This window comes from Cryptomeria japonica, chromosome 6, assembly GCF_030272615.1.
Source record: "Cryptomeria japonica chromosome 6, Sugi_1.0, whole genome shotgun sequence".
Taxonomy (NCBI): Eukaryota; Viridiplantae; Streptophyta; class Pinopsida; order Cupressales; family Cupressaceae; genus Cryptomeria; species Cryptomeria japonica.
The window spans coordinates 49,936,006-49,955,122 of record NC_081410.1 but is presented as its reverse complement, the minus strand read 5'-3'; the positions used below and the strand labels follow the sequence as shown (position 1 = coordinate 49,955,122).

Sequence of the window (19,117 nt, the reverse complement as noted above, 5' to 3'; positions counted from 1 at the left end):
TGACATGGCAGACTGAAATCAATAGATATAGGTGTTGTACACATAAAACTCAACATCCGTACTAACTTTTTTCCATTTTGTTGTCAATAAATCATCATGTGTGTGTCAACCCAAGTCAGTTGTAATCTTCCCTCATCAGGTTGTAGGATTGTTGTGTCATGGTCTTGTTTTCGACTAACAATTTGTGTAGGTTGATCGAGTTTGCAGCCATTCTAAAACAAAATAATGATACAGTTCGAGATTGATGATGGCCATGGCAAAGAAGACGAGCATGGAAATGGCTAATGCATGAAGGCTATGAAAGGAGATGCCAACATCAAATTAAGGTTCAATTCAACATGGTAACAAAATGGTTCATGTCTGAATGCATATACACTATGGTCAAACCATTTGATTTTTCCACCTTGGGGATGAAGGGTGGCTTAAATAGAGTTGTCATGATTATATTGTGACTTTCCCACTAACATTTTCTGCCAGCGGACCTTTCTTATGGCTAAAAATTCAGACAATGTGTTCTCTACCTGCATGATCAAGAAATCGGTTTAAGTTGTCTTTCCCACAGCACACCTTGGATCTGGCTTAACCATTAGTCATTTCTGCCTTAGCAATATAAGATGAAAAAAACAATGTTAAACTCTGGCCTGCCTTAAAGCATTGAAAGAAGTGTTTGTGAGGTACATTTTCTAGATTGCTGAACCACTAGTTTTTTTCACCTAACATTTGAACATGGCTAAGACTCATGAAAACTCCACCTATCTTTGGGACAGCAAAGTAAACACTTAAGCAGTGTGTTTTACACTTGGCTAAACCATTCATAAATTTCACCCAATCTTCATGATAGTTTGTTAATTATAGTCTCAGTCGTAACACTTAGGAAAATAAATCTGTCTCCTTATTTTATCAACGCACAGAAACTAAGTCTGTTATTTGCGATTTAATTGTGATTAAATTTAGTTAGTATTAACTAACAAATTTGCTATGCTATGTATCGTTGAGTTTATGTAAGGAAGTAATCGCCGGTGTAGAAGGATCGTGGCTCCACACAGGGGTCACAACCCTGGTTCCACATAGGATCGTGACCCCCTGTGGAGGCACGATCCAATGGAAACAAAAGATATATATTCGCTACCCTCTCTGTTTATAAGACATTCGATAGAAGTAAATAATACAGTGATCGTTAGTAAATATAATCGTTTGTTTTCATCTGCAGAGGCAAATCAATAAGACTAATAAAATCGGTTTTACATTCCTTATATCCAACGCTAAAACTTCTAAACTAGTTGTCTCAGAATTCTGATTGCTCAGAAAGTAATAACAGTATTTAAATTTACATGGTATCAGAGCCTAACTACTTAAAGATCCGAATAGACTGAAAGCGAAGTTTACAAAATTGAAGAGTTCTAAAATGGCGAACACAATCAGATTCGAGGACAGACTCGAAGGAGCAGCAAATTTTTTGGCTTGGAAAGTCAAAATTATGATAGTGTTAAAAGAGAACAAAGTAATCAAATTCATAAAAGAAGACAAGCCCGAACCTATAGACGAACCTGAGAAAACTGTATGGAATGAAGGAAATGATAAAGCTGTAAAAATCGTGATAGATGCAGTAAGGGTTCACATAATACCACTTATATTAAAATATGACAACGCATATGAAATGTTCAAAACCCTTGAAAGGACGTATGAAATAAACAATCCGAGCAAAACCCTAGCTCTAAAAAGACAGTTGAACCACATAAGTATAAATAAAGGTGAAACAATAAACTCATACTTCATGAGGATAGGTTCACTTAGAGATCAACTGCAAAAACTTGATTATCATGTCGAGAAGCAAGAACTATCAATGATTACCCTAGACGGATTACCTGAATCCTAGGAATCATTCAAACAAGGCATAAATGCAAGGGATAAATTCACAGAATTTGATCAACTAAGGGATGACTGTCTCCTTGAAGAATCAAGGCAAATGAAAGGGGGGAAATCACAAAACTAAAGATGAAGACCTCCACATTCTGAATACCAACTCCCGTAAGAAAGGCAAGAAGAGAAACTTCAAGAAGAGAAAATCCCATCATGGGAAAAGCTTTCATAAGAAAGACATGTCAAAAATCCAATGTCATAGATGTGATCAGTACAGACATATGTCATTTAACTGTCCTGACAAAGTAAAACAGCAGGCATCATTCGCCAAAGTAGAGAGGAACACAGAACTTAAATCTGAGAAGTTTGTATCATATTCAGCACTATCAAGTCAAGCTTCAAACAAGTCTAACACTTGGGTGATAGACAGTGGATCGTCAAGACATGTCACCGGATTCAGAGAATTACTAGACTCAATGGAAAAGGGATCAAATGAAGAGGTAACAATAGGGGATGACTCTGCACGGGGATGACTCTGCACATCCTGTAAAGGGTGTCAGGACATGTACAATCAGATTGAAGTCTGGAATCTCAATCCAACTCACCGGGGTACTATTTGTACCAGGCATCAAAAGGAAGTTAGTCTCTATCTCTGCACTTGAGGACGACAGATATAGAGTCTCATTCATAGAAGGAAAGGTAATGGCATGGCCAAAAACAGCCACCTTCAAAAGAGCACAAGTGATTGGTTACAGACAAGGGCACCTATATGAATTGTGTAATGAGACAAATCAAAGCTTACTTCATGAAGTCATAGATCAAGCAGAAATTTGGCATAGAAGACTAGGGCACTTACATTTTCGTGCTCTACCCTCTATGGAGAAATTAGTCACAGGACTACCTAAACTAAAGCCAATTCATTCAGATGTTTGTAAAGGATGTGCACTAGGGAAAAACACTAAAAGCTCTTTTCCTTGCAGTTCTAGAAAAACTAAAGGGGTACTAGAACTAGTTCACTCTGACTTATGTGGGCCTATGTCTAAACCATCACTAGGAAACGCATTATACTATGTAATCTTTGTAGACGATTTTTCTAGGAAAACTTGGATTTATTTCCTTAAAAGTAAAGAATCTGAAGATATTCTTAGGAAATTTAAAGAGTTCAAATCTATTACAGAAAATCACTCTGGTAGGAAAATCAAAACTCTTAGGACTGACAATGGTAGGGAATACACATCAGAAGTGTTTAAAGAGTTTTGTAAAGATGCTGGCATTAAGAGGGAGTTCACTGTACCTTACAATCCTCAACAAAACGGGGTTGCTGAAAGAAAAAATAGAACAATAGTAGAAGCGGCAAGATCTATGTTGTTAGATCAAAACCTAGAAACTGCACTTTGGGGAGAAGCCACTAATACTGCTGTATACATTCAAAACAGATGTCCTCACTCTCATATTGGTGACAAAACTCCTGAAGAAGTCTTTACTGGAATTAAACCTGATATTAGCCATCTCAAAATATTTGGATGTCCTGTTTATATTGATGTAGCTAAGGAGAAAAGAACTAAATTAGAACCTACTGGACAGAAAGGGATTTTTGTAGGATATAGTGAAACATCTAAAGCCTACCGAATATTCATCCCTGGTCAAAGACAAATAGAATTAAGCAGAGATGTCATATTTGAGGAAGATGTAGCTATTAACAAAACAAGGAGTTCCATCACACCTGAAATCCCAACTAATTCCATTAATTTGGAAGAAGATTCTCTTTCTAAAACTCAGAGGGAGCATCCTGAGGATAACACCTTGGAACTTGAGAACACTACAACAGAGAATCCCAGGAAGAGACCACTATGGGCCACTAAAACAGTATAGGAAGCAGAATCCTTTGCAGCGCCTAGAGGAACAGTTAGAGAAAGCAAAAGACCTTCAAAGTTTTCTAGCTATGTTACTCTAATGACAGACCTCATAAATGCTGAACCTTCAAGTGCCAGAGAGGCTCTTAAATAACAAGTATGGAAGGATGCCATGATAGAGGAATATCAATCTATCTTAAAGAATGATGTGTGGAAAATTGTGCCTAGACCTAAAGGAAAATCAGTTGTATCTTCTAAATGGCTCTTTAAAATTAAGCATGCTGTTGATGGCAATATAGAAAAACATAAGGCAAGATTTGTTGCTCGAGGTTTCTCACAGAAGGAAGGAATTGACTATGAAGAAACATTTGCACCTGTTGCACGATACACTTCTGTCAGAACAATCCTAGCTATAGCAGCATCTAAAGGATGGAAAGTTCATCAAATGGATGTAAAAACTGCATTTTTGAATGGAACAATTGAAGATGAAGTATATCTAGAGCAACCTAAGGGATTTGAGGTAAATAAGTTAGAGAAAGCACTGTATGGATTAAAACAAGCTCCCAGAGCATGGTACGAAAGAATTGACAGTTACTTATTAGAGATAGGTTTCTCTAAGAACATTGTTGATCCAAATCTGTATTTCAAAATAATCAAAGGTGAAATGTTGATACTCATATTATATGTACATGACTTATTAATTACAGGAGAAGATCATCTCATTGCAAAATGCAAACAAGAACTAGCTTCAAAGTTTGAGATGAAGGATTTAGGTCTACTCCATTATTTCCTTGGATTAGAAGTATGGCAAAAACCAAATGGTATTTATCTAAATCAAGGACATTCTGAAGAGAATTGGAATGATGAATTGTAAGCCAATGTCATCTCCTATGGAAACAAACCTACATAAACTAAAAGAAGCTATAGCAGATTCCAAATTTGCAAATCCAACATTATACAGACAGATTATTGGATCATTAATGTACCTAGTCAATACCAGACCTGATATATGTTATGTAGTAAATGCACTCAGTCAACACATGGTTGAACCCAAAGAAATACATTTGGTTGCAGTAAAGCACATATTGAGATATCTACAAGGTACCTTGGACTATGGACTGCATTATGAATACACTGCATTGAACCTACATGGATATTCTGATTCAGACTGGGCTGGAAGCGTGATAGACAGGAAGAGCACTTCAGGATGTTGTTTCAACTTAGGATCAACCATGGTATCTTGGATCTACAGAAAACAATCATCCGTAGCTCAGAGCTCCACAGAAGCTGAATATATAGCTGCATCCATGGCAGCTAAGGAAGCCGTATGGTTGAGGAAATTGATAGTAGGACTGTTTGGTGAAAGTCTGAAGCCTACTATCATTCATTGTGACAATCAGAGCTGCATTAAACTTTCAGTGAATCCAGTTTTTCATGATAGATCCAAGCACATTGAGATCCCATATCACTGTGTAAGAGACATGACAGAGAGAAAGGTAATAAGACTGGAATATGTCAATACAGGAGATCAGACAGCTGACATTCTCACCAAACCCCTAGCAAGAGTGAAAATAGATCACTTCAGGAGGTATCTTGGTATGGTTAAACTGTAATTGATGTCTAAAATTTATGTAAACTTCTTGGTCATATATTTGAGTATATGAAGTATGTAACCTTTCCCTGTGTTCATTCCTAAAGGATGACGATTCTTTAGTTAATGAACACTTGTATTTTAACATTGTAAGGTGACGATCTTATAAATGTTTCGAAGATCATATAAACTGAAAATCAGACAATTTGATTATCAGTAATATGATAAGTTATAGTAGACATTATGTAAGCGGATTAATGTCAGTGCACATACTATAACAGGGATATCAAAGTGAGTATATCCTTAGTATCACAGGCTGATACTTAAAACTGGATATCAAAGTGAGTATATCCTGAGTATCACACAATGATACTTCACATCTAGGTGATGTAATTCTCATGAGATTAGTGGTGAGCTCAATTAAGTTTTAGGTCTATACTCCTAAGACTAAGAGGGAGTGTTAATTATAGTCTCAGTCGTAACACTCAGGAAAATGAATCTGTCTCCTTATTTTATCAATGCACAGAAACTAAGTCTGTTATTTGCGATTTAATTGTGATTAAATTTAGTTAGTATTAACTAACAAATTTGCTATGCTATGTATCGTTGAGTTTATGTAAGGAAGTAATCGCCGGTGTAGAAGGATCGTGGCTCCACACAGGGGTCACCACCCTATGTGGAACCACGTGGTTCCACATAGGATCGTGACCCCCTGTGGAGGCACAATCCAATGGAAACAAAAGATATATATGCGCTACCCTCTCTGTTTATAAGACATTCGATAGAAGAAAATAATACAATGATCGGTAGTAAATATAATCGTTTGTTTTCATCTACAGAGGCAAATCGATAAGACTAATAAAATTGGTTTTACATTCCTTATATCCAACGCTAAAACTTCTAAACTAGTTGTCTCAGAATTCTGATTGCTCAGAAAGTAATAACAGTCTATTTAAATTTACATAGTTGGCCAAGATACATATGCTCTAGTATGTTTAGTAGGCCTACAAGCAAATAAAAATTAGGTGTAAAGCATACAATCAAACACCTATATATGAACACTAATCACCATTGCAAACTCCAAATCATGCATGCTTGTTATTCATAGCAGAAACAAGGCGTTCCTTTCTTATTCTTGCAGGTCTTTCAAAAGATTCCAGCAATTTTGTGCAGAATTACCAAGGGCAGTTTTCAGCACCTTAGTAAAGGAGATATTTAATGTCCCAAATCCTATGTATGAGGGTATCTGGATCATTTTCCAATCCTAGGTAGGATTTTGAAATTTCTCATAGCATCATGCCTTCCTCCTTTCAATCACTGCTTCCTCATTTCCCATTCCCTACCATGCTATGAGCCCCCACATGTTTCACTGTCATCCTACCTAAATGCAACCACATTAGGGATCCTTGATATTGCAAAAGGTCTCAAGTCTTCTTCTCCCATGGCACATAGCACTTGGGAATCCCACACCTCGCTCCCCAATCACCTTCACAATGATTTGCTTTGCATCTCATGCTCGACTATCTCATTTTGTTAATCCTTGATCCATATAGTATCAAGAATCCTCGAGCCTCTATCCCCAATCATCTTCCTCAATTGTTTGTGAGTTCTCAAATTATCTCTTACCTCACATCACGGCACAAACACCGTTCTCCTGACCTCCAACCCATAAATCTTTGCTGACACATTCCTTCTCCAAACCTTCAAGACTCTCCCTACCTCTCTATTAGTGTGAACATGGTATGTCACCTAACTAATTTCTTATTAAGTCTTATTCACACTTACATACTTAAGCTTGCTTAGGTCATTTATTCTTTGTATCTCATATCATATGATTAAGACACTTGTCATATCATTGTATATTGTACCAATTTCATTTTTGCATTTAATGAATTGTGTAGCTTCATAGCATTTCCACTACTTCTATCTTGTGTGGAAGGTTGTTTTGATTGCAGGTGATCTTTGAGCTACTATGGGGCTGATCAAAAAACTTTTACACTCTCTACTTGACATTAAACTACTCCCTCTTGCCATTGCATCCTTCAAATATGCATTTCCCCGAATCCCTCCTTTCTAGCATGCCTTTTCCCGACCGCTACCATACAAACACAAAGTTTCATCTATAACCATGGCCAACCAAGAATGCCATTAATGGTCCCAAATTTGAATATAAAATAGCAAGAAACTTTCAAACAGCTCTCAACATGTGTGGGCCTAGACTGGACCTTCAACATTTATATAAGATGAGCAATTTCATCAATTTGCATATTTTGGTCATTATATCAAAAAACCTTAATTTGCATAGTCGAGCACTTGTGTTCACCTGTTGGATCTAAGGACAAAAACTGTTATAAAACATTCTCCCCAAAGTGGAAAGAAAGTTATGAAAGCTTTGAAGTGATAGAAAAATAAAACATAATATGATCCTTTGGTTAAAAAGAAGATTAATGATGAATGATTAAGAAAACTCTTTTTAAAGGGAGGAATAATTACATTTACTAATAATAATTGAAGGCAACCTTTGTGAAAAGGTGTGATGATTTGGAAACCACCCCTTAAGACTTAAACATTATGTGAAACATGGAAAGGGGCATGGAAATCACTCATGGAAGAAGAAACTAGTTTAGTAAACTATGGGCATCGGAGAAGGGGCACACGAGAGTGTCCAACTCAAGGTATAGAGTACACCCAGGATTGTCTTGACTAGGGCTTTTGTGCGAGTAGGCAAGGTGCAATGTAGGCACACATTCCTTAGTGTGAGTAGAAACAATTAGTGTTTTTGTACAGATCCTCCAAAGTGATATGTAGAAGGTCAATACCACTAAAATCTTCCTAGGGTGAGAGTGACCTTTCCAAGTGTTGTGATTCAGATAAGTACTGAATTATCATTCAAAGATATTTTAGTTATAAACGAGATGGAGTTGATTTGATTATATTCTGAGGAGATGCTATTTGTTCTTTTTAATCATATTCATATTACTGGATGCTAATTTATATATTAAGGATGGTGTTCTCAAGTCTTAATCTAGTTAAATGATAATTAAACATTTTGGTGCATTTATATTTGAATTATAGATATATTTTATAATCTTTAAACTTCAATAATAACACCAATAAATCTGCTGCCATATCAAAATTAACTCTGATATATTGAATATATCAAATTTTATACTCGGAGAAAAGTAACATCACAAAATCCTTGGATTTGGAGATCAAAGAACAAAACCTACTTGGTCTTTTAAGGCAATTTCATTCAAAGATTGCATTTGTGCTGAAGATTGAATATTTCATGTTGTAATTAAGAATTTTGCTGCATATATGATTAATATAAATCTGCTCTAGTATATCGATGAACTTTCAGTTTTATATGTGCAAACTATATATTTTTTATGGGTATTCTAGATCTAATTATTTTACATAAATATTTAGCTAAGGGTCATCCGAGCTTTGATCTTGCCAACCTATAGGACAAACCAAATCGTTGGTGTTTTTCAGTGAAAAAGAGATCAGGTATCAAAGAAGGTGCAATGGAAATTGCAAGCACAAGATCCAGTTAAAGAAGGAGATATGACAAAGGGGAATGAGGAAGGTATAAGTTGAAAGTTGAAGAAAAAGATGACTTGCTCCATGAACATAATTAGATTGCATCAAGGACAAGATGCATTTATATACTTAATGGAATTACTGTTGTGTGCTATAGAAAATCTGAAAAATCCACACTAAAGCATCTCAGGGAGAAAGGAGTGCATCTGCAAATAATAGGTCTATCGAAAATGTCATGCCAAAGCCATCAAAACCTACGTTTCTGCAAAAAGTAGCAGAGGAAGAACAATGTAATGTCCCCTTTTGGGATTACCCTAGAATTCCCAAACAAGGTGTGAAGTATATTTAGGAAATGCAACTTGCCACTTTAAGTCTTGATTTAGACCCTGCAACCAGGTTAGTTATCATTATGAAAGATGAGGAAACACATAATTAACAATATTATAAAGAGAACCCTAATCCTCATTGTAAATTTCATAATGTGCTTGTGGGATTCAATAATACTTTCCCTAAGAACCTATACCCATTATGGAGTTCCTCGGGAAATCATATAAGGCAACTTGAGCTTATTCCTTTCCATCAAGCCCAAGGGCACGGAATGACACCTGCCATTCGGCCTCCTGGCCCCACCCAGGGTTGGCATACTTGAATGAAGCTTATTTACTACTTGCATCCCTTATTATGTATTCCATTCTACCCTCCATAATGAGACAGTTCATTGGTTAAAGTATTAGAGTCTTTAATATATATATATATTAGCAACAAAATGTTAACTGCTTATCATTCCTACATGCTATCAAGTGGAAGACTAGATAACAGGTCAGCAAGATCAGAGTTATATGAATTATGCCTCATACCAAATACTTGAACAGTATATAAGTCTGCTGACTAATTTTATTGATTATGAAACTGAAAGTCCCTTCCTTGAACGATTGCGTTATTTCTCTTCTTCAATGTTTTTCCTTGCTGATTCTCTTAGATGGTTCGATGAGTGCAGATTATATATTAATTCTGGTTCTTTTTCTGATGCCTTCAATTCAATTATAGTTCCCCTTTTTATATCCTTCATTTACGCTTGGAAGGTTATGTCCCTTCCTTTGGACACAGCCTTCCCAAGAGTAGCATCATTTATCATATCCTTTGCCCCCTGACAAATTTGTGTTTGCTAACTAATGGCGTGGCTTCCTTAATTACAACAAAGGATGCTAATTGCAGCCTTATGAATATTGAAATCACTGAACTATGAGATCACTGCTAGTAACCATTGCCACCGTCTGTTTTGTGTATCAACCTTGTGTTGATCATTTTCTTTTGTTGTTTGGTCCAGTTTCTCAGAAAATTGCGAGGTCCCGAAAGTCAGTTTCCTTTTATTACAGGTGGTGTGAACATTGGGATCATGGCGAGGGCATGAGTCCACATGACAAGCAAGCGATTAAAGACTCCTGCATATAAAGGGTTGGCAAAGATTTTAAGGAATACCCAGGTCAATCTGAAGCCTTAAAAAATGTAATCTGATTTGCTAGTTACCTAGACATCATGGCTAAGAGAACTTAAAAGAGAAGAACCCTAGATGAAAATAAAAACAATGGAAATAATATGCTGCAACAAAAGTAGGTAAGTTGAATACTCCCACCTTTGATGGCAGCGGTGAGATTTATACTAGGACTCGGTTGCAAAAATTTCAGAATTATTTTGCTCTCAATCCTATGGAGGAGGAAGATGCCATTCAGTTTGCTATGCATTTAGAAGGTGTTGCTTATAATTGGTGGCATGATGATTTTATCACAGAAGGGTATAGCCTTCTAAAAACATTTGATGAATTTGAATCAGAGGATTTTGGACTGCTTTGAGCAAAAGGATGAGGATGAGTATTTAAGAGAACTTGTGGGAATCAATCAACATTTATGGAATCTTACGTTGCCAAATTTCAACAAGTTGCAAGAACGGTACTGGGCATTTCTAAAAAGAGAATCAATTTTCTATTTGTTGAAGGTTTGTTTGAACCCCTCTAAGGTATGGTTAAGGCTTTTGTGCCCATTTCTCTTCAAGAAGCAATCAAAAGAGCCCTGAGGCTTGAGTCATCTATGCTTAAGGGCAGAACCCTACCTCGGGCAGATGACTACAATAAATGAACTTAGAAGCAAGGAACTATGCTTCTCCTGCAAGGAACCATGGTAAATGGGCCATAGATGCCTTGGCAAGGGCCAAGCACATCGTATTGAAGTAATATATAATGATGATTCAGATTTGGAAAGATCTAAGCCACAACTAGCCATAGAGGAACCTGAGCTTGAAAAGATGGAAGACAAAGTATGAACAAAGGAACACTTACAGTTCTCTCAGGAGCACCCAAATATCATCCAATCAAAGATCAGGGAGTGCTATCTATAGATTCTAGAAAATAGATCATGATGCTTATTGGCAATGGGGTGACCCACTATTTCATCGATGGTGGTTTGGTGATTGAGAGAGATGTTGAAGGCTAAGATTTTGAAGGATTCAATATTGTTGTTGTCAATTGAATCACCATTGAATGCAATAAAATACTCCAACAACTCAACATATCCATGGGAGATCATAAGGTATGTGATTATTTCTATGTTGAAAGTTTAGGAGAGACTGATATGGTTTGGGTGTACAATGGTTGTACTCCATTAATGGGTCTCCAAAAAATAATGATAAAAATGCATGCTATCATCCTAGCTCAGAAAAGTACATATCATGTCCTCCTCTGCTCTCCAAAGAATGATAGAAATTATAGGCTATCATCCTTCCTAATTGAGAAATGTTTGCCTTGAGCCCATTGTGAAATGGATTTTCAATTAAGCAAGAAAGCACTTATTGATATCTTGATAGTGTTTTCCCTTATTTCTAGGGAATTGAGTATAATATAAAAATAAGGGATGATGATTGACTAGAAAATTGAGTACCTTTAGATCAGCACCTGCACAAAATACTTTAGGAAGAGCACTGCACACCATTATTGCACGCACAGAATCATCCTCATTCAGGGTCTCAAGGATGCATTGCAAACATTTGACTGAATCATTCCCTAGAGCATTCATGGCTGCAGGCCTATCCAAAGTCACCTCAATGATCCCTACCACATATCAATTAGGTTCGATACTTAATATAATATTAGGTAAATACAAAATTAAATTTACATAAACAAAATAAAAAAACACTGTGGACAACATTATTCCAAATTTTCTAAATAAGCTTAACTTTCACAATGTTTTCCAAGTTTTATCAATTCAAGAGAAAAAGTTGACCCCATGATTTGGCTTGCAAGACATTCGTTAGTCCAGCCAAGGACTGTGAATGAACACATAACATAAGAGACCCCAAAAAAAATCTGATATATATGTGATATGACTTTCAGAATTCAATTATCTAGATTTGAGTATTAGCATGAACCAAGGATTTTCCCGTAGCCTCCACTGCTCATATCCATCCTTGGTGCATGCATTCAAAATTATATTCTTAAGGAAGCAGTCTAAGCTTATGACACGGAATATTAAAGGCAAACCACAACCTCGCCAAAACTTTACCAATCAAAAAACGTAAGTCACTGCAATAAAGTAGTTACCAGTATCAGAGTCCGCAAACCGTCTCATTGTAACAGGTTCTGCAGTAACTTGTTGAATGAGAGCCCTTCTGAATTGGGTGTTCTTGATCTGGTCCCTTCCATTAGGAGTATGTAATATTTTTCCCTCTGTCAAACCATGCAAATAACATCTCATCCATTTTGCACCATACACTTCCACGCTAGATGAAGAAGTCAAGACGACATTGTTGCAAGTTGCAGAGGAAGAAGAAAGAGAAGAAGCGGAAATTTTGGTGATGCTCTCCAAATTAGCTATGGAAAGCCTAGAAATTCTTCTGAGTGCAAGATGCATCTCTGCTTCAATTAACTTGTTTACTACTTGTGGGTGTGATAAAATTGGTAAATTCTGTCCGTTCCCGTTGCCCTTGTCCAACGGTTTAGTTCTATATCTCCTCCCGCCTATTGCTTGCATTTTTATAGAATAAAGAAAGGATGGCCGTGGGGATTGGGATGTTTGTTATGAATAAAATTAAATAAGGGAAGTTAGGGGGCGCGTTTCAATTCTTGTGATAGAAGTTGTTGATTTAATACTTTCATACTTGTTGATTTAATGTCCAACTTTTTGTATAACATTGCACCAATAGTTGTATGATAAGTACCAATAATTGAATAAAATATACCATTTGTTGTGAAAAGTAATCAATCATGTTATGCCACATCAGCTGCACAAGTATTGGGGTCCTTTTGCACACCTATTGGCCTCACTTTTTTTGGGGGGGGGATTTTGCACACCTTGACAAAAAGCATGTTGATGTGGCATCATATTTGATGATGTGGCCCTAAAACCTTAGTTATAAGCAGGGGACTTGCCAAGTAAGCTGCTGTAAAAAAATCGAAGTGATTTGAAATTTTCACGTAGGATTTTGAGAAGCGCGAAGTTAGGGTGCGCAACTATTGGGTCCTTTCCCCTAATTAGTAATGTTTATAGTTAATTTTATGCATTCGCAGATCTTATAAATACATGAGATTTGGATGATTTTTTTTGTTATTTTTAAATGCGATTTAATTGTTTATAGTTAAGGTTCTAACATCTGAGTAGTAGTGATGTACACTCTGGGATCACTTATACACACAAGGGTCAAAAACTACACATTTCAAAGTGTTGTCTGATACCTACTTAAAGATGTTCCAATAATCGTTCACTCAAAATTGCCAATACTTGTGGACAAATGTCCTAGTATTTGTGCACAAATGTCCTAGTACTGATGCACAAATGGGTCAATTATAGACAAAAAGCTAAAAAGTGATCAGTTATTGGTACATGTGAATCTTATTAATGAGCTTTTCATTATCATTTTTTGGCTCCTTTAAAATTAGTAATTGAGGGGTTGGATGCACAAGGAGTGATTGGTTATCGGAACATGATCCACTAATGGTGTTCTTTCCCTATCTATGGAAGTGAATTTCAATTCTTTAGTGAAATGGTAGGCATAGGATTTTTTTTTTTCTTTTTTCACTTTTAATAAGAATTAGAATAAAGGGGTTGTTTGTAGTTGGTGATTAACTAGCTTATATATATTTAATTTTATTTTATATATATATATATATATTTCAAGACAATTATTTTTAAATTAAAATTGTATAGTAAAGTCAAATAGAACTATCTTGATCAAGTTATGTTACTCTAGCTCTATTCCATCTAAAAATACACCTTAAGAAGTACCATTTGGTCAAGAAGAACTTTAAAAAAAAAATTATATATTAATAAATTGCATAAAAATCTTATCTCCTCTTCCTTATTAAATTTATTATTTACAAACCTTTTATTCAAAAAAATTACTACCAATGATTTTGAAATTTTCAATTGAGTTACATTTGTTGTACATCAATGATTGTTATTTTACAATTTAAAAGTTAATAAAAGAAAAAGGATTAACAAAAAATTTATTAAAGAAAATGGTGTAATACATGTGCAATACACACAAATTTGAAACACATTAATATTTCTAAATTTTTTACACATTGACAAAATTAATCAATATATGCATTCACAAAGAATAAGAGATAAAATAAAATTTTAATTATTTTATTTAAATTATTCTTAATAGAAATTTAAGACTTTAATGAGTGTTTCAATGCATGCATTTGTGACATGATCATAAATAAAATCAAAGTTTAACTGATTTCTTTAAATTGTTTTTTTTTTTTTTTGGCTTCATACAAATGGATAAAAGATTATTAGAGGAAATACAAGTTTTTTATCAAAAAGAATTTTAAAAATTTACTAAAGAGAAGAAAATTATATGTTTTCTAATGTGAGAAGAGCAATTGAAATAATTTTAAGTAGTTTTGGATAAATTTCATTAAGAATTATTTTAATTCATAAAGTTGTTGGCATTGTGTTGTCATTGATGTCAACCAGGATGCATGAGGAGATTGATGTATGACACTTGGAGACAGTTGAAAGACTACAGACTACCAATATGTAGGTAGGAGCAGTGTCAACCGGTAAACAGGGCCATCAGTATTGCAACAAAGTGTAGAAGAAATGGACATAGTGACTCACCTTGGATATATGTTGTGGATCGACGAGTTTGGTGATCGGGTTGATGTGATCCCACAACAGAACAGAGGACTGCATGGTTCAAAGGCTGACTGATTATTGCATGACCAGTAGGGTAAGAAGACCGGTAGCATAAGGCAGATACCAGTAGGATGGTTTTAGTCGGTGACTGAATTTAAACCAACAAAGTGGAGTGTGTTGAGGTGGATGTCGACAACGAAGACACGTGGACTCCAGGTGGCTAACATACAGTAGTCGGTGAAGTGTGCTTCAACGAGGTAGTTGCAGAGTCAGTCGACATTAAATGAAGACTGTGAAAATCACATGTGAGTTGCAAAAGTTTGTGGATCGATGCAGATCAATGGACAACTCATGCGTGTTGATCGATGCATGATATATAATCTTCTTGTCGACCTGGAGATGTAAACTGTTGTAACATTAATGGTGATTGACAAAAAGCAGAGTCATGCTTGCCAAAAATAGTAAATGTGTACATAAATAATGAGATATGGCAATGCAGTTTTGCCTTGTTGCAAGATATTAATCTTCGAGATGATATTTGATGTGATTTGATCTGATTAAAGTCAGTAAAGGAAATCCTAGGCGAGAATTTTTTAAATATTGTAGTCAAGCGAGAAAGTTCATGTATAAATATGCAAATTGAAGATCAAAAATGATGATGTCAGTTGTAAGAGGGAAGTGTGTTTGAGCGAACAAAGTGTTGATTAGACTAAGAAGAGTATTGCAACTGAGTATCTAAAGGAGAATCGATAGAAAAGGTATAACTGGCAAGAGGGTTTAGCAGAGGTTTAACCAGTAAGGTTAAAGTAACCAGTGAGATGCAAGAGAGTACAACAGTTGTGTAAACCTATGAACCGCCAAGGAAGAAACACCAAGACAACAGCAAAGAGTCTAACAGAGAAAGGGTGAGCAGAAGGAGAATTGTGAAGATAGAGCGAGTAGAGCAACTGGTGAAAAACAAAGCAATGTTTAAACCGGTGAGAAGACATCACAGAGTTAGAAAGTGCTGAGTAAGGATCCGAAGAAATCAAGAAAGGCAGAGACTGATTGGTAAGGGGTCAGAGTGAGTGAATAGTGAACCGGTAGTAGAAGAAGCAGTGAGACAGAATAACCGGTGCAGTGTATTCATTGGAGGTGTTACAAAACTCATTTGTAACAAGGTGTATCCATTGTAATAAGTTTGTATTTCATTGTATATCATTGAGTTGGTGCTCGCTACAGGGGTTGGTGCCCTAAATCAGCAGGGGTTAGTGCCCTAAATCATTGTAATATTGTTATGTCATTGTGAGGCTGGATTGGAGCAGTAGACTCTAGCAACATTTCTCATCGAGATTTTTCCCACATTGGGTTTTCCTCATATAACCAGTCTTATGTGATGTGTCTTTGTGTGATTGCATTTTGATCTCCTTTCTTATCTCACCAATATATCCTCTTAATGCTAGAATTGCTAACCGATACTTGTAATTAGGATTAAAAAGTTAAGTTTTTGGAAACCACTGATTCACCCCGCCCCTCTTACTGGTATCTTGTGTTCAACAATCGGTATCAAAGCCTAGGTTCCCAGTTAGATAGGTTTTATCTAGCTTGGGTAGATTTTGGTCTAAGAACACAATGGCAAGAAATGAATCCTCCTCCTCCTCCAAAGCTCCCATGTTTGATGGAACCAACTATGCCTTTTGGAGTAGAAGAATGGAAACCTATTTGTCCTCTCTAGGATTTGATGTTTGGATGTCTGTAAAGAATGGGTATATTGTCCCTAGTGTTCCTCCTACTGATCTGGATGCTAAGAAGGATTATGAAAACAATGCAAAGGCTAAACATGTTATTCTTAGTGGGCTATCAGATAATGAGTTTGTTAAGGTAGTGTACTGCTCATCCGCCAAGGAAACTTGGGACAAATTGTAGTGATTATTTGAAGGAGATGTCAAGGTCAAGGAGGCCAAGTTGCAAACACTAAGAGGCCAGCTTGAAATCTTAAAGATGAAATATGAAGAAAAGATTGCAGATTATTTTCAAAGAGTAGATGAAACTATGAACACCATTAAAGGACTTGGAGAGGAAATAGATGATGAATTTATTGTAAAAAGGGTACTTAGATAACTCACATCTAAGTATGATACTAAGCTCTGCAATAGAGGAAGCCAAGGATCTGAAAAAAAAAATCAATGGATGAGTTATTTGGCTCCCTAACTGCTTATGAAATGAGGACAACCAGTGAAGGATCTTCAAGGAAAGAGGTTGCTTTCAACTCTATTAAAAAGGGCAAGGAAGAGGTTGCTCATGTTGAGTCTGGTGAAGACTCGGATACTGAAGTGGCAAACTTTGTAAGAAAGCTCAAAAGAGGATCTAGTAATTATAAAGGAAAATTGCCTCTCAAATGCTTTAACTGTGGTAAAATAGGACACTTTGTTATGAAATGTCCTTATGGTGAAATCGGTGGAGATGAGAAAAGAAGGTTTGACAGGTCCTCTAGTAAAGATAAAGAGAAGAAAGTTTATCGACGAGGAAGAAGAGGCTACTGAAAGAAGAACAACCTATATACCATTGAGGATGATGCCACAGATGAAGAAAGTGCATTAGAAGATGACTACACTAAGGATGAAAGATAAATTAATCTCTTTATGGAAATAGATGAACCAGTTGTTGAAGATGGGGAAGATGAAGACATTGAAGTTGAAGTGGACCTAGAAGGTGAACTCATAAGTGCTCTTGAAGAGTTGAGTAAGACAAGAAAAGAACTCAAGAAGATCAAGCATGTTGCTGCAGAAGAACGAGGTCTTTTGAAGCAATCCTTGGATGAGTCAAATCAAATAATTTCAGACATGAAACTCCGGTTGGAAGAGGGCAAGAGGATATGTGAAGTTACATCCTTTGATTTGATGAAGAAGGAGAAGGAGCATCAGAAACTAGAAGAAGAGATTGTAAGGCTCAAAAAGGAGCTTGAAAAGAGCAAGGATGAACTGAAGATGAAGACCAAATATGAGGGCAACACTGAAGCCTTGGACAAGATGTTGAGCAATCAAAAGCACTCAAAAGATACCGGTGGTTTAGGATTTGAAGAAGGACAAAGTTCAAACAGCAAAGACACATCTGATAAGGAGATACAATTTACCTCCTCAAGTGAAGGCAAAGAAAAACATACCTTTATTGTCAACAAGGGTACTGGGAAGAAGACATATGTTGAAGCTGCAAGAAACCACCCTATAAACTGGTATGCTCAAACTATGAACTAGAAGCCACACTCAATGTACTGGTATGTTGATTTCAAAGGGAAGCCCAAAGTTGATAATGAAGGATTCATGAGAGCCCATAACATGAGAAGAAGACATCCGGTGAGACAAAGGTTTGCCGGTCCAAAGCAACAAGACTGTTATGTACCCAATTTCCATGGTTATTGCTACCGGTGTAATAAGTTTGGACATAGAATTGTTGATTGTAATATGATGAATAAATCCCCTACCAGTTTTGCAAGTAGAAATCCATTCAATGCACTATGGGATATGGATGTTGTTTGTTATCAGTGTAATGGATTTGGTCATAGGATTTTTGAATGTAGGAGAAGTCAAGTTGTGTCCTACAATAGCTTTAAAGGTTCATCTTTTAATGTCAGTGTGAAATGTTATAATTGTCAAGAGTTTCGACACAATGCAAAGCATTGCAAGCTCAAGAAAATCAAGCAAAAGAAGTCAGCACCAGATCAGAAATTGGTGACAAAACCGGTGCATGAAGTTGTAGCAGACAAGAAGAAAGAAACTCAATCGGTATGGGTTGAGAAGGACAAGAACAAAGCGGAATCAAGTCTGATTGTGTAGACTGCCCTACATGCAAAAAGAAGAAACCTATGGGTTGTAGACAGTGGATGTTCCAATCACATGACCGGTGACAAAAAGAAATTCATCAAGCTTGAAGATTGGAATGGAGGCTCGGTGAGATTTGGAGATAACTCCTCCATCAAGATAAAAGGCAAAGGTACCCTAAATATAGATGGCAAATTGAAGGCACGTGATGTATACTATGTAGAGGGTCTAAAACACAATTTGTTGAGTGTGATTCAGATGTGTGATAAAGGATATAAATTCACTTTTGCTTCTACAGGTTGCCAGATAAGAAAAGAGAGTACCGGTCATATTGTACCAGAA

The 19,117-nt window shown here is 36.2% G+C and overlaps 1 protein-coding gene across 3 annotated transcripts in view; it reads right to left on the bottom strand.

The window, feature by feature from the left end:
• LOC131079416 (probable enoyl-CoA hydratase 2, mitochondrial) overlaps positions 1 to 12,894 on the bottom strand; it is an 85,613-nt gene extending 72,719 nt beyond the window's left edge. The window contains exons 1-2 of one of the 3 annotated variants that reach the window (XM_058017357.2): positions 12,437 to 12,894; positions 11,778 to 11,947 (exon numbers count right to left, since the gene is read on the bottom strand). In XM_058017357.2, the coding sequence (XP_057873340.2) occupies positions 11,778 to 11,947; positions 12,437 to 12,866 (600 nt within the window). In that variant the 5' untranslated portion in view covers positions 12,867 to 12,894. The remainder of the gene's footprint in view (positions 1 to 11,777; positions 11,948 to 12,436) is intronic. The other 2 variants (XM_058017356.2, XM_058017355.2) reach the window with 2 other exon arrangements.
• Positions 12,895 to 19,117: the final 6,223 nt, after the last annotated feature.